Consider the following 15490-nt stretch of genomic DNA (forward strand, 5'->3'; position numbering starts at 1 on the left):
TGAGTGCAACAACCAGAACTTGGGGTGCTTGCCCACTAGTTCGACACTGAATTAGGTTGGAAATGTTAGGGTTGGTGCATTCAGGAATGAATTTTTAATGGCTTCATAAGTGATGATTACTGGAAAACAAACCCTCTGGCCCTGAAAATGTATTTTTACTAGTGTGAATAGAATACCCTGAGAAGAAAATTATCAGATTTAGTAGATTTAAAAAAAAATTACTTTTTCTATCTTTTTTGTTATCTCTCCCCCTTAATGCTATCTGTCTTCCCTAAGCATCAGGCAATGATCAGGAGAGAATCTAACCATCTCCCTTTGACTATCAACGGCATTACCATCGCTGAATCACATACCATCAACATTCTGGAGGTTACCATTGACCAGAAACTTAACTGGACCAGCAATATAAATACTTTGGCTACAAGAGCTACTCAGAGGCTGGAAATTCTGTGGCGAGTAACTCACCTCCTGACTCCCCAAAGCCTGTTCATCATCTACAAGGCGCATCTCAGGAGTGCGATGGAATACTCTCTACTTGCCTGCATGAGTGCAGCCCCAACAACACTTAAGTAGCTCAACATCATCCAGGATAAAGCAGTCCTCTTCATTGGCATCCCATTCATCACCTAAATATTCACTCCCTCCACCACTGGCGCACAGTGGCAGCAGTGTGTACCATCTACAAGCTGCACTGCAGCAACTTGCCAAGGCATCTTCAACAGCACCTTCCAAACCTGTGACCTCTGACACTTAAAAGAACAAGTGCACAGACATGATGGGCCAAATAGCCTCTATTTGTGCTGTACATTTTTCTGTTTTTTTTCCGATTAAGGGCAGCAGATGCATGGGAACACCACCACCTGCAAGTTCCCCTCTGAGTTACATACCATCCTGTAAATATATCACTGTTGCTTCACTGTCGCTGGATCAAAATCCTAGGATTCCCTCACTAAGAGCACTGTGTGTACCTGCAGCGGTTCAAGAAGGGACTCATCACCACTTTCTCGAGGGCAGTTAGGGATGGGCAATAAATGCTGGCCTTGCTAGTAATGCCCAAATCCCATGAACGAATAAAAACAATGCCCCTCAAAAAAAATCCATCCTTAACCCTTTTCTGGTTGCAGCTAAACTATCTAGTTATAGCCAGAGAATCACCTGCAGCGGCTTTCCTTCCAACTCCTGCTTCCCCCTCCTCCCCTGCATGGATCTATCCTTGGTCCCTACAATTTCTCATCCATATGGCTGCCCCTTGAAGACATCATCGGGTGATGTGACATCAGGTCACACATGCAAACTGTTTAACGCCTAACTTACCATCACTGCTCTCTACCCTTCACTGTCCCCATGTTGTCAGACTGTTTGCATGAAATTCAGTACTTGATGAGCCATAATTTCGTCCATTTAAACATTGGTAAGGCAAAGATATTGCCCTCCAAGAACTCTAACCTCTTGTGCATCCCTTACTCCCTTTTCACCACCATGGATTTAATGGACTCCCTGGAGACTGGCTAGGAGGCGGGGGGCCCATAGAATTGCGACAGGAGGTGGGGGTGGAGGGCCCGTCACCTTCCCATCAGAACGCGATTTCATCAGGTGGGAAAGGCTGAAGTTGACCTTCAAGCCCAGAGGCCAATTGACGTCCTTAAGTAGCCTATTCTTAGCCACTTAAGGGCCTCTTCCCACAGCCATTGGAATTAAACTAGGGGCGGGGGTAGCCTTTCCCACTTGGGAAGGTCACGCAGTGAAATGATGCGACCTCCCTGTGGACCTGGGGGCGGGGGGCAATCTGTGGCCTACAGAGGGTTCCCGCCGGCAATCAACCCATCTCCCTTAACACTCCCTCCCCTACCCTGCACTCATTGCCCACCCTCCCTCTCCCATTGCCAGGACTAGCCGGACTGGTCCCGGTGACCCTGCTTCACTTACCTGGGATCCCAGTCTCCCAACACTGTGCCTGGTTCCAAGGCCTCCTGTAGTACCGCACTGGCCACCGCTCCTGATGGCGCTGCTTATACAACTGAGCTGCCACCCCTCTGATTGGCTGGTAGCTCTTGGAGGTGGGAAGCCCGTCTTTCAAAGGATGTGGATCCCAGCGCCGGGCTTTTAATTGCCCGAGCACTGTTGAAACATGCATGGGGTGGGGGTGGCGGGGGATTCCAAAAGGTCGAGGAAGGGTTCCTACTGTCTTTTCAGCCCAGCGCCAGGATCCCTGCTGGCTTGACTAAATCCAGCCCCATAAGTGGCTGTGCCTTCAGCCATCTGGACCCTAATTCTGGAATTCCACCTTTCCAACTCACTCTCCTTCTAAAACCCACCTTTTTGACCAAGCTTATAGCCATCTTTCAAAATGTATACTCTTGACGTGTTAATTTTTGTCTAATTATGCTCAAGTGAAGCACCTAATAAATTTGCCTACATTACCAGTGTTCTATCAGTGCAAGTTGTGGTTGATATTCAGTTGCATTAGTTGTGGGTAAAATGTTGGAAAAGGTTATAAGAGACAGGATTTATAATCATCTTGAAAAGAATAAGTTCATTAGCGATAGTCAGCACGGTTTTGTGAAGGGTAGGTCGTGCCTCACAAACCTTATTGAGTTTTTCGAGAAGGTGACCAAACAGGTGGATGAGGGTAAAGCAGTGGATGTGGTGTATATGGATTTCAGTAAGGCGTTTGATAAGGTTCCCCACAGTAGGCTATTGCAGAAAATACGGAAGTATGGGGTTGAAGGTGATTTAGAGCTTTGGATCAGAAATTGGCTAGCTGAAAGAAGACAGAGGGTGGTGGTTGATGGCAAATGTTCATCCTGGAGTTTAGTTACTAGTGGTGTACCGCAAGGATCTGTTTTGGGGCCACTGCTGTTTGTCATTTTTATAAATGACCTGGAAGAGGGTGTAGAAGGGTGGGTTAGTAAATTTGCGGATGACACTAAGGTCGGTGGAGTTGTGGATAGTGCCGAAGGATGTTGTAGGGTACAGAGGGACATAGATAGGCTGCAGAGCTGGGCTGAGAGATGGCAAATGGAGTTTAATGCAGAAAAGTGTGAGGTGATTCACTTTGGAAGGAGTAACAGGAATGCAGAGTACTGGGCTAATGGGAAGATTCTTGGTAGTGTAGATGAACAGAGAGATCTTGGTGTCCAGGTACATAAATCCCTGAAAGTTGCTACCCAGGTTAATAGGGCTGTTAAGAAGGCATATGGTGTGTTAGCTTTTATTAGTAGGGGGATCGAGTTTCGGAGCCATGAGGTCATGCTGCAGCTGTACAAAACTCTGGTGAGGCCGCACCTGGAGTATTGCGTGCAGTTCTGGTCACCGCATTATAGGAAGGATGTGGAAGCTTTGGAAAGGGTGCAGAGGAGATTTACTAGGATGTTGCCTGGTATGGAGGGAAGGTCTTACGAGGAAAGGCTGAGGGACTTGAGGTTGTTTTTGTTGGAGAGAAGGAGGAGGAGAGGTGACTTAATAGAGACATATAAGATAATCAGAGGGTTAGATAGGGTGGATAGTGAGAGTCCTTTTCCTCGGATGGTGATGGCAAACACGAGGGGACATAGCTTTAAGTTGAGGGGTGATAGATATAGGACAGATGTCAGAGGTAGTTTCTTTACTCAGAGAGTAGTAGGGGCGTGGAACTCCCTGCCTGCAACAGTAGTAGACTCGCCAACTTTAAGGGCATTTAAGTGGTCATTGGATAGACATATGGATGAAAATGGAATAGTGTAGGTCAGATGGTTTCACAGGTCGGCGCAACATCGAGGGCCGAAGGGCCTGTACTGCGCTGTAATGTTCTAATTCTAATTCTAATTACTTAAACTGTATATAAGATATGAACCTGTTGTTGCAATGCTGATGTTGAAGCTAGACTCTTACCATTAATCTAGAGATAGATTTTGTTGACATTGATTCATGCCATAACTCAATATGGAATTCTAAAATTCTAAGCACTGTGACAGTAACCTGCTTAGAATTAAAAATACAGCGAGTAAATGTGGTGCTTGTACATATTTTCTCATAACAGTCTTTAATTGTACTTACTTTCCATCTAGGGGAGGCCATTTTGGGAAACTGCGAGTATTTTACAGCACCTCCAGAATTGATTTTGTGGACCTTTTGATAAAAGGCGGACAGGACATATTCTCTTACTATGAGCACCCAGTCCTTGGAATTGCAAATGGCCAACCTATTCTTCAGGCAAATGTTTCTCTGGAGAGAGATGCTTTACATGCATGTGCAGCTATTTGTCTCAAAGAACAAGCTTGTTTAGCCTTCTCATTTACAAATATCTCTGGCAGATCCAACTGCTCCTGGATAGCTTCATTGTCTAACATACTGACCAACAACACAGAATTCGTAACATATCGTAAGAATAGTTCAAGTGTGTCCATTCTGCAGAGTGGACAGGCAACAGCTGGTAGTGATTATGAGCCAGTCACTGGATTATGGGCAATTATGCATGAAGGAGATGAGTTTGCGAATCTCTCGGTTTCAATACAAACTGACACTGCACCAGAACGTGATGAAAAATTTGCCATTTTGCTTTTAAATGTGGAACTACTGAATGAAATTGCCACACCAGCAAATCAGCCTACAGTTGGCCAACCAAATATCTCCACTATTGTCATAGCTATGAATGGAGATGCATTTGGGATCTTTTTGATTTATAGTGCAAACCCTAATGCCACAGATGAAGGGAGCTATCTTGAAGTAACAGAAGAACCTCAGACAACAGTACAACTGGTCATAGACAGGAGTGGTGGGAGTCTTGGTGAGGTAACTGTGGAGTGGAGCGTGGTTGGTGGCACAGCAACAAAGAACGTTGATTTCATTGGTGATGGTGAAATTTTAACATTTGCAGAAGGTAGGCTAGTTATGTACATACGAAGTAAAACTTCTCATGATTTTTCTGAACATATGCACATTATCTGTGCATATTTTGTTACGTTACAAAAATTTGAAATTCTGAAAGACTGCTGATTTCACTGCTCGTGATCATATTTTATTTTGGATAGAAGCTGGGCTATGCTTAACATGAAATATGTTTTTGGTACATTTCTTAAGGTATGTTAATTTGATGACATTGTACCTTTTTCTCCTAGTATGAACTTTTTGTGATAATTTTTCCTAATCTTCGGCTTGAGATCCATCAGATAATATGCTGGGATTTTTTTTTTACTCAGAATTTACAGCATAGAAGCAACTATTTGGCCCAGCAGGTCCCTCCCACCTTACTTTGTCTCACCCTATCAACATATCCTTCAATTCCTTTCACCCTCATGTACTTATCCAGCTCCTTCTTCAATGCATATATGAAAAGTAGATATTAGCAACCTTTTTCACACCATTTTTAAGAATTATTTAATGGTGTTAATAACTGATAGATGTTGGATGTTAAAGTGTGCACAGTTGTTTCAAGCCTGCTTGTGTTATTCTAATACATATTTAACAGAAAAAAGATGCTGATTTTCAAAGATGTGTAGTGCTTTAAAAATCCCTTGTTAATTATCTGGAAATAAAACTACAAAAACACTTCTGGATGGTACTTAAAACATAAAATAAAAGTAAATAGGTCAAGAAAGCTACAAACCATAACTTTATCTCTTTTTTTTACCTGCAGGTGAGAATCAGAGATTTATCACACTAACAATTGTGGATGACGAAGAACCAGAAGACAATGAAACCATTCTTGTTCGTTTAATGCACACTGAAGGTGGCAGTCGTATTCTGCCCAGCTCCGACACTGTCACTGTGGTCATTCTAGCCAATGATTATGTTGCAGGAGTAATTAGTTTTCAGGCATCCTCCCGGTCTGTCATTGGACATGAAGGTTGGTTTCTGTGTGTAATGACAACAGTTCTAATAATCATCATCAATTTCTACAGTGCCACAGTTTTTCTAAGCTTTGCTTTACTATGTTAACCATGATAGACATCTTATCTTCAATTCTTATTTTACAAAAAGAATGTAGGAGGATAGAATAAATAACCAACATTCTACATGTATGTGAAATCGAAAAATTATTTTGGTGGATTTTGTGACAGTTTGACCATTTTTATTTTATCCTCCTGGTACTGTAATTGGATAAATTTGAATCAGTGCTGATAACGAAAGGTTTGAAAATGACCTTCACTGTTTTGCGAACTGCTGTAGAGCTCAAAAATAATGAGGAAAATAAAAAAGACCATATCCCGGATAAAGCTTAGATTAACAAAGGACTCGTACCAAAATATAGCTGAAAACGATCCAAAGTGTGACTGTTTCTAACCTACTTTGGACTGGCTGCTGTATATAATCATCACCAAGCAACAGGATATCTCTTTGCTTGATAGCCAGTTGGAGACTGGAAAATGAAGAGTTATTAGTGCCTGTTTTGTTTTACAGCATTTTGACAGGATGAAAGTATTTTCTTAAGGACTATTCCATAACTTGCTTCTTTCTTGGATTCTAGTCCAGGGGGTTATACCTTGTCCTGTCAAGAGATTATTATAAATCATGTTTGACAAACTTATCTTGAGTGCATAAGTAGGGTCCTTGAATATTGGTACTTCTATTGATTTTGTACAATAGGTTGTTGTTGTTCAATCACTAGTGATTCTTTACATGATTTATAATATGTTGGAATGCTGGTTGGCCATCTATTGTCATTTTTCCATAAGCATAGTTATAATTATATCCCCTGACAACTGTAAAAGAATACGTGAAAATGGATCATTTTATTTGTCGTACAAAAAATGAATGGAAATTTTAACCACCCCTTCCCCCCAGTATTAATACTTTTGTAAAAATGATGAAATTGTTATAGATGGCTCTTTACAAAAACTGTCTTTGGTTTACCTTTAAAAAGGCATTAGTGATGTGGCTTGTGCTGATATTTTTATGCTGGGGTGTATTTGTATTAGTGTTCCTGTTCAGCCTGTCACAGCTACAGCTGAAGTTCACCTGTGATGGCCAATAAAAACCATCAATTTTGATGAGAAGGGATATAAATCTTGACAATGCATTGGCTTTTAAAATAATTGTAAATGGAATGTAAATTGCAAGTTTTTTTTAATTCAAAAGAGACCTCTAAACTGCAGTTATATTTGATTTGGTCGAGAATAAGCAGATTATGACTTGGTAGTGGCTATGGTAGCATCATGGATGTTACTAAACTAGTAATCCAGAGGCAAAAACAAGAAATGCTGGATTCACTCAGCAGGTCTGGCAGCATCTGTAGAAAGAGAAGCAGAGTTAACGTTTCGGGTCAGTGACCCTTCTTGAAGGTTCCGAAGAAGGGTCACTGACCCGAAACGTTAACTCTGCTTCTCTTTCTACAGATGCTGCCAGACCTGCTGAGTGAATCCAGCATTTCTTGTTTTTGTTTCAGATTTCCAGCATCCGCAGTATTTTGCTTTTATTATAGTAATCCAGAGGCTTTTACTAATGATCTACAGTTCAAATCCCCCATTGTAGCTGGGAAATTTAAATTCCATTATTAAATAAATCTGGGCTAAAAAGCTAGTTTCAGGAATGATGACCACGAAACTGCTGGATTGTCAAAAAAACCCATCTGGTTCACGAATGTCCTGTCGGGAAGGAAATTTGCTATCGTTACCTGGTCTGGCCAACATGTGACTCCAGACCCACAGCAATGTGGTTGACTTTTTACTGCCATCTGGGATAGCCCAGCAAGCGTTAGTTGTCAAGAATGAGGCTCATCACCACCTTCTCAAGGGCAATTCGGGATCTGCAATAAATGCTGGCCCACATTCTGTGAGTGAATAAAAAAAAATCGAATGACAAATTGGCCCCTAAGTTCATTTACACTCAAAATGAAGCACGAGTCTGGCGGTGTGCTGGAAAAGAGTGGCCCGAGGACCAAACTAAATTCATGATAATTCAGGTGAGCGGTTGGCCCCAATCAGAGCCCAGATATAGTTCATGTGGTGGGTATTTGCCAATTTAACCCTACGCTGAGACCCACAGGCAATTCTGGGTAAGGGTAGTGGGCAGCAGTTGGAAGGGGTTGTAAAACAGATGCAACAATGTTGAATTTAGACTCTATTGTACTTCTAACTTGAAATTAATTGCGAACTGGAAATGCTATGATAATTTTTAGATTTTAGTCTTATATGGTCCATATGATCCACATATAATTATAAAGATATCTTAGCTGGATGCATTGCTTTGCATTAAGTTATAAAATAACTTGTACATCTGAGTTTATTTTCTCAATGGATGTACTTCCATAAATATATCCACATATATTCATCCTTTGAATGAGACACATTGTCCCCTGCCTAGTTAGCCGCACATTTAAAATCCTGTGGCTCTGTTCCAAGAAGAGCATGTAGTTTTTCCACTAAAATAAAAGAAGAAAGTGCTGGAAATACACAGCAGGTCAGGCAGCATCTGTGGAGAGAGAGAAGCAGAGTTAATGTTTCAGATCTGAGACCCTTCATCAGAACTCTGCTTCTCTCTCCACAGATGCTGCCAGACCTGCTGAGTATTTCCAGCACTTTCTGTTTTTATTTCAGATTTTCAGCATCTCCAGTCTTTTGCTTTTAGTTTTTCCACTGTCCTGATCTCATTTCCATTTGTGCGATATTGCTGGGCAGAATGCCTCATTTGATACTGAATAACGACAGTGACCATGATTCAAATGCAACTTTGGGACATTTGGGTAGTATATAAATTCAAGGAAGTATTTTATTAAGAAAGAGATATAAAATGCTTTTTATGATGTACAGTGAATAATTAGTATGATAGAATTTTATTTTCAAAGTATGTTAGGTGTAACTCGAAGTGTATTTGTTAAATATGTGATTCAAAGAGCAATTTTCTGACTTTAAGTTCCTGTTAAGAGCATGCTTCAGAAATTTCAATGCATGAATTTGAGATAATGAACAGAAAATCGTGCAAAAGTCAGGGGCTGAATTTTGTGTGGCTGTCGAGGGTGGGTATGGTGGCCTGGAGGGAATGGAGAATCGCAATGCAGCTGGCTGCCCATAAATCCGGCGTGATGTCGGTTCCAGATTTTCTCACTGCGGGAGCAACACAACGGGAACCAATCTTAAATTGTTGAAGTGCCAATTGATATGCATTTAATTATCATTAAAAGTGTTTTAGTGAACGGTGAGCAATTCAGTGAATAGCGGGCAGCACTGATGTGCCTCCAGATTTACGACCAGTAAAATCTGGCGGCACTAAGTCGAGAGGCCACATTGCCGTGACGGGTAGGCAATCTGGAGCATTGCTGCAAAGGCAAAGAGGGGAGTTTGGAGGCCATTGTGCGACTGCGTTGTTGCATGCTCTGAAAGGGGGGTCCAGGGTTCCAGAGTACGTGGGTCTCTGCAATGGGGGTCCAGGGTACAGGGGTCTCTGTAAGGAGGGTCCGGGGTACCGGGGGATCTGCAAGGGGGTCTGGGATACCGGGGACTCTGCAAGGGGGTTCCGGGGTAACGGGGGCCCTGCCAGGGGGTCTGGGGTACCAGGAGCCCTGCCAGGGGGTCTGGGGTACCGGGAGCTCTGCAAGGGAGGGTCTAGGGTTCTAAGGGCCCTGCCAGGGGGTCCAGGGTATTGGGGGCTCTGTAACAGGGTTAAGAATGAGTTTGGGGCGGGTGGAGGTGGGGCTCAGTATAGGTTTGGCAAACTGCTATGTGATGGGCCTGTTTGCTCTGGAACAGAGGGTGGGTCATCATCAATGACAGAATTGGCACATCCTCACATTCTCAGATGCCAAGGCAGAAGGGCAGACGGGTTCAGCAAAGCATGAAGGAGGCAACAGACAACCTCATAACAACTCATTTGCAGTAATCCTAGTGCCCATTCACAGATAGTGAAATAAAGGCGCATCTTAATGCATGAACTCTGTCCCTGTCCCTGTTTTGCGATCGGATGCAGTGTGCACTAGTGCCCATCCGACACCATATGTCATTGTTGTGTAAACAAGGCAAAGGAATACTCGATTAATGGGAGAATACTGAGAGGTGTAGAGGAAGTGAGAATCTTGGATTGAATGTCCAAAGATCCCTGAAGAAAGCAGGACAGGTTGATAAGGTGGATAAGAAGGTATATGGAATCCTTTCCTTTATTAGCAAAGGTATATAATATAAGAGCAGGGCGGGTATGCTGGAACTGTATAAATCGTTAGTTAGGCCACAGCTTGAGTGTGGTGTGCAGCTCTGGCCACCTCATTACAGAAAGGATGTAATTGCACTGGAGAGGATACAGAGGAGATTTATGAGGATTTTGCCGAGGCTGCAAAAATGCAGCGATGAGGAAAGCTTGGATAGGCTGGGGTCGTTCTCCTTGGAACGTAGAAGGCTGAGGGGAGTTTTAATTGAAATGTACAAAATTCTGAGCGACCTGGATAGAGTGGAGGTGAGGGACATATTTACCTTAGCAGAGAGCTCAGTGACTAGGAGGCATAGATTTACATGGAAACATAGAAAATAGGAGCAGGAGTAGGCCATTCGGCCCTTCGAGCCTGCTCCGCCATTCATTATAATCATGGCTGATCATCCAACTCAGTAACCTGTTCCTGCTTTCCCCCCATATCCTTTGATCCCTTTCGCCCCAAGAGCTAAATCTAACTCCTTCTTGAAAAGATACAATGTTTTGGCCTCAACTGCTTTCTGTGGTAGCGAATTCCAAAGGCTCACCACACTCCAGGTGATGTAATTTCTCTTCATCTCAGTCCTGAAAGGTTTACCCCATATCCTTAGACTATGACCGCTGGTTCAGGATTCCCTCACCATGGGGAATGTCCTTCCTGCATTTACCCTGTCAAGTCCTGTTAGACTTTTGTAGGTGTCAATGAGATTCCTCCCTCACTCTTCTGAACTCCAGTGAATATAATCCTAACTGACTCAATCTCTCCTCATACGTCAGTCCTGCTATCCCAGGAATCATTCTGGTAAACCTTCGCTGCCCTTCCTCCAAAGCAAGAACATCCTTCCTCAGATAAGGAGACCAAAACTGCGCACAATATTCCAGGTGTGGCCTCACCAAGGCCCTGAATAATTGCAGCAAGACATCCCTGCTCCTGCACTTAAATCCTCTCGCTATGAAGGCCAACACACCATTTGCTTTTTTTAACCACCTGTTGCACCTGCATGCTTACCTTCAGCGACTGGTGTACGAGAAAACTCAGGACGCGCTGCATATTCCCCTCTCTCAGTTTATAGCCATTCAGATAATCTACTTTCCTGTTTTTGCTACCAAAGTGGATAACCTCACATTTATCCACATTATACTTCATCTGCCATGCATTAGCCCACTCACTCAACTTGTCCAAATCACTCTGAAGCCTCTCTGCATCCTCCTCACAACTCACCCTCCCACCCAGTTTTGTGTCATCTGCAAATTTGGAGATATTACATTTAGTTCCCTCATCCCGATCATTAATATATATTGTGAATAGCTAGGGTCCTAGCACCGATCCCTGCGGTACCCCACTAGTCACTGCCTGCCATTCGGAAGAAGACCTGTTTATTCCTACTCTTTGTTTCCTGTCTGCCAACCAATTTTCTATCCATCGCAATACACTACCCCCAATCCCTTGCGCTTTAATTTTACATGCGAATCTCTTATGTGGGACTTTGTCGAAAGCCTTCTGAAAGTCCAAATAAACCACATCCACTGGCTCCCCCTCATCATCTCTACTAGTCACATCCTTGAAGAATTCTACTAGATTTATCAAGCATGATTTTCCTTTTGTAAATCCATGCTGACTCTGTCCCATTCTACCACTGTTCTCCAAGTGCTCTGCTATAAAATCTTTCTTAATGAACCCTAGAATTTTCCCCACTACCGACGTCAGGCTGACTGGTCTATAATTCCCTGTCTTCTCTCTACCTCCCTATTTAAATAATTAGCTACCCTCCAATCTGTAGGAACTATTCCAGAGTCTATAGAATCTTGGAAGATGACCACCAATACATCCACTATTTCTACGGCCAATTCCTGAAGTACTCTGGGACGTAGATTATCAGGCCCTGGGGATTTATCGGCCTTCAATCCCATCAATTTGCCCAACACCATTTCTCTACTAATACTGATTTCCTTCAGTTCCGCCCTCTCACTAAACCCTATCTTCTTCTTTGACCTTCTTGTCTCGAGAGACAATGGGTAAGCGCCTAGAGGTGGTCAGCAGTTTGTGGAACAGTGCCTGGAGTGGCTATAAAGGCCAATTCTAGAGTGACAGGCTCTTCCACAGGCGCTGCAGATAAAATTGGTTGTCGGGGCTGTTACACAGTTGGCTCTCCCCTTGTGCTTCTGTCTTTTTTCCTGCCAACTGCTAAGTCTCTTTGACTCGCCACTCTTTAGCCCCGCCTTTACGGCTGTCTGCCAGCTCTGGCGATCACTGGCAACTGTCCCACGACTTGTGATCAATGTCAGAGGACTTCATGTCGCATTTGCAGATGTCTTTAAAGTGGAGACATGGACGGCCGGTGGGTCTGATACCAGTGGCAAGCTCACTGTACAATGCCTCCTTGGGGATCCTGCCATCTTTCATGTGGCTCACACGGCCAAGCCATCTCGCGTGCCGCTGGCTCAGTAAGGTGGAGATGCTGGGGATGTTGGCCGCCTCGAGGACTTCTGCGTTGGAGATACGGTCCTGTCACCTGATGCCAAGGATTCTTTGGAGGCAGCGAAGATGGAATGAGTTGAGACGTCGCTCTTGGCTGACATACGTTGTCCAGGCCTCGCTGCTGTAGAGTAAAGTACTGAGGACACAGGCTTGATACACTCGGACTTTTGTGTTCTGTGTCAGTGTGCCATTTTCCCACACCCTCTTGGCCAGTCTGGACATAGCAGCGGACGCCTTTCCAATGCGCTTGTTGAATTCTGCATCGAGAGACAGGTTACCAGTGATAGTTGAGCCTAGGTAGGCGAACTCTTGAATCACTTCCAGAGCGTGGTCGCCGATATTGAGGGATGGAGCATTTCTGATGTCTTGTCCCATGATGTTAGTTTTCTTGAGGCTGATGGGTAGGACAAATTCATTGCAGGCAGCTGCAATCCTGTCGATGAGTCTCTGCCGACACTCTTCTATGTGGGATGTTAATGCAGCATCATCAGCAAAGAGGAGTTCCCTGATGAGGACTTTCCGTACTTTGGTCTTCGCTCTAAGATGGGCAAGGTTGAACAACCTGCCATCTGATCTTGTGTGGAGGAAAACTCCTTCTTCTGAAGACTTGAACGCATGTGAGAGCAGCAGTGAGAAGAAGATTCCAAAGAGTGTAGGTGTGAGAACACAGCCCTGTTTCACGCCACTCAGGATAGGAGTCTGATGAGGCAGCGCTATGCTGAATTGTGCCTCTCATATTGTCATGGAATAAGGTGATGATACTTAGTAGCTTTGGTGGACATCCGATCTTTGCTAGTAGTCTGAAGAGATCACGTCTGCTGACGAGGTCAAAGGCTTTGGTGAGATCGATGAAAGCAACGGAGAGGGGCATCTGTTGTTCTCGCCATTTCTCCAGTAGCTGGCAAAGGGAGAACAGCATGTTAATGGTGGATCTCTCTGCTCAAAAGCTGCACTATGCCTCAGGGTAGACACGCACAGCCAGCTACTGGAGTCTGTTTAAAACGACTGGAGCGAAGAGTTTCTCCACTATGCTGAGCAGGGAGACTCCACGGTAGTTGTTGCAGTCACCGTGGTCATCCTTATTCTTATAGAGGGCGATGATATTGGCATCGCACATGTCCTGTGGTACTGCTCCCTCATCCCAGCGCAGACAAAGCAGTTCATGGAGTTTTTTTTAATTCATTCCTGGGACGTGGGCATCACTAGCTATGCCAGCAGTTATTGCCCATCCCTAATTGCCCTTGAGAAGGTGGTGGTGAGTTGCCTTCTTGAACCACTGCAGTCCATGTGAGGTAGGTACACCCACAGTGCTGTTAGAAAGGGAGTTCCAGGATTTTGACCCAGCAACGGTGAAGGAACGTTGATATAGTTCCAAGTCAGGATGGTGTGTGACTTGGATGGGAACTTGCAGATGGTGATGTTCCCATGCATCTGCTGCTCTTGTCCTTCGAGGTGGTAGAGGTCATGGGATTGGAAGGTGCTGTCGAAGGAGCCTTGGTGCTTGCTGCAGTGCATCTTGTAGATGGTACACACTGCTGCCACAGTGCATCGGTGGTGGAGGGAGTGAATGTTTGTGAATGGTGTGCCAATCAAGCGGGCTGCTTTGTTCTCGATGGTGTCGAGCTTCTTGAGTGTTGTTGGAGCTGCACCGATCCAGGCAAGTGGAGAGTATTCCATCACACTCCTGACTTGTGCCTTGTAGACGGTGGACAGACTTTGGGAATCAGGAGGTGAGTTACTCGCCGCAGGATTCCTAGCCTCTGACCTGCTTTTGTAGCCACGGTATTTATATGGCTACTCCAGTTCAGTTTCTGGTCAATGGTAGCCCCGAGGATGTTGATAGTGGGGGATTCAGTGATGGTAATGCTATTGAATGTCAAAGGGAGATGGTCAGATTCTCTCTTGTTAGAGATGGTCATTGCCTGGCACTTGTGTGGTGCAAATGTTACTTGCCACTTATCAGCCCAAGCCTGGATATTGTCCAGGTCTTGCTGCATTTCTACACAGACTGCTTCAGTATTTGAGGAGTCGCGAATGGTGCTGAACATTGTGCATTCATCAGCGAACATCCCCACTTCTGACCTTATGATTGAAGGAAGGTCATTGATGAAGCAGCTGAAGATGGCTGGGCTGAGGAGACTACCCTGAGGAACTCCTGCAGTGATGTCCTGGAGCTCAGATGATTGACCTCCAACAACCACAGCCATCTTCCTTTGCGCTAGGTATGACTCCAACCAGCATAGAGTTTTCCCCCTGATTCCCATTGACTCCAATTTTGCTAGGGCTCCTTGATGCCATACTTGGTCAAATGCTGCCTTGATGTCAAGGGCAGTCATTCTCACCTCACCTCTTGAATTCAGCTCTTTTGTCCATGTTTGAACCAAGGCTGTAATGAGGTCAGGAGCTGAGTGGCCCTGGCGGAACCCAAACGGAGCATCACTGAGCAGGTTATTGCGAAGCAAGTGCTGCTTGATTGCACTATTGATGACTCCTTCCATCACTTCACTGATGATTGAGAGTAGACTGATGGGGCGGTAATTGGCCGGGTTGGACTTGTCCTGCTTTTTGTGTACAGGACATACTTGGGCAATTTTCCACATTGCCGGGTCGATGCCAGTGTTGTCGCTATACTGGAACAACTTGGCTAGGGGTGTGGCAAGTTCTGGAGCACAGGTCTTCAGTACTATTGCCGGAATATTGTCAGGACCCATAACCTTTGCAGTATCCAGTGCCTTCAGTCATTTCTTGATATCACGCAGAGTGAATCGAATTGGCTGAAGTCTGGCATCTGTGATGCTGGGGACTTCAGGAGGAGGCCGAGATGGATCACCAACTCGACACTTCTGGCTGAAGATTGTTGCAAATGCTTCAGCCTTATCTTTCGCACTGATGTGTTGTGCTCCCCCATCATTGAGGATG

General features: G+C 44.5%; 1 protein-coding gene across 1 annotated transcript in view; it reads left to right on the forward strand.

Moving 5' to 3' along the window:
- The window catches only part of adgrv1 (adhesion G protein-coupled receptor V1), an 810104-nt gene that overhangs the window by 211773 nt on the left and 582841 nt on the right, over positions 1–15490 (forward strand). Inside the window, exons 32-33 of the mRNA XM_068029668.1 lie at positions 4047–4858; positions 5615–5824. Coding sequence (XP_067885769.1) covers positions 4047–4858; positions 5615–5824 — 1022 coding nt within the window. The remainder of the gene's footprint in view (positions 1–4046; positions 4859–5614; positions 5825–15490) is intronic.

Source organism: Heterodontus francisci, chromosome 4, assembly GCF_036365525.1.
Source record: "Heterodontus francisci isolate sHetFra1 chromosome 4, sHetFra1.hap1, whole genome shotgun sequence".
NCBI classification, from domain to species: Eukaryota; Metazoa; Chordata; class Chondrichthyes; order Heterodontiformes; family Heterodontidae; genus Heterodontus; species Heterodontus francisci.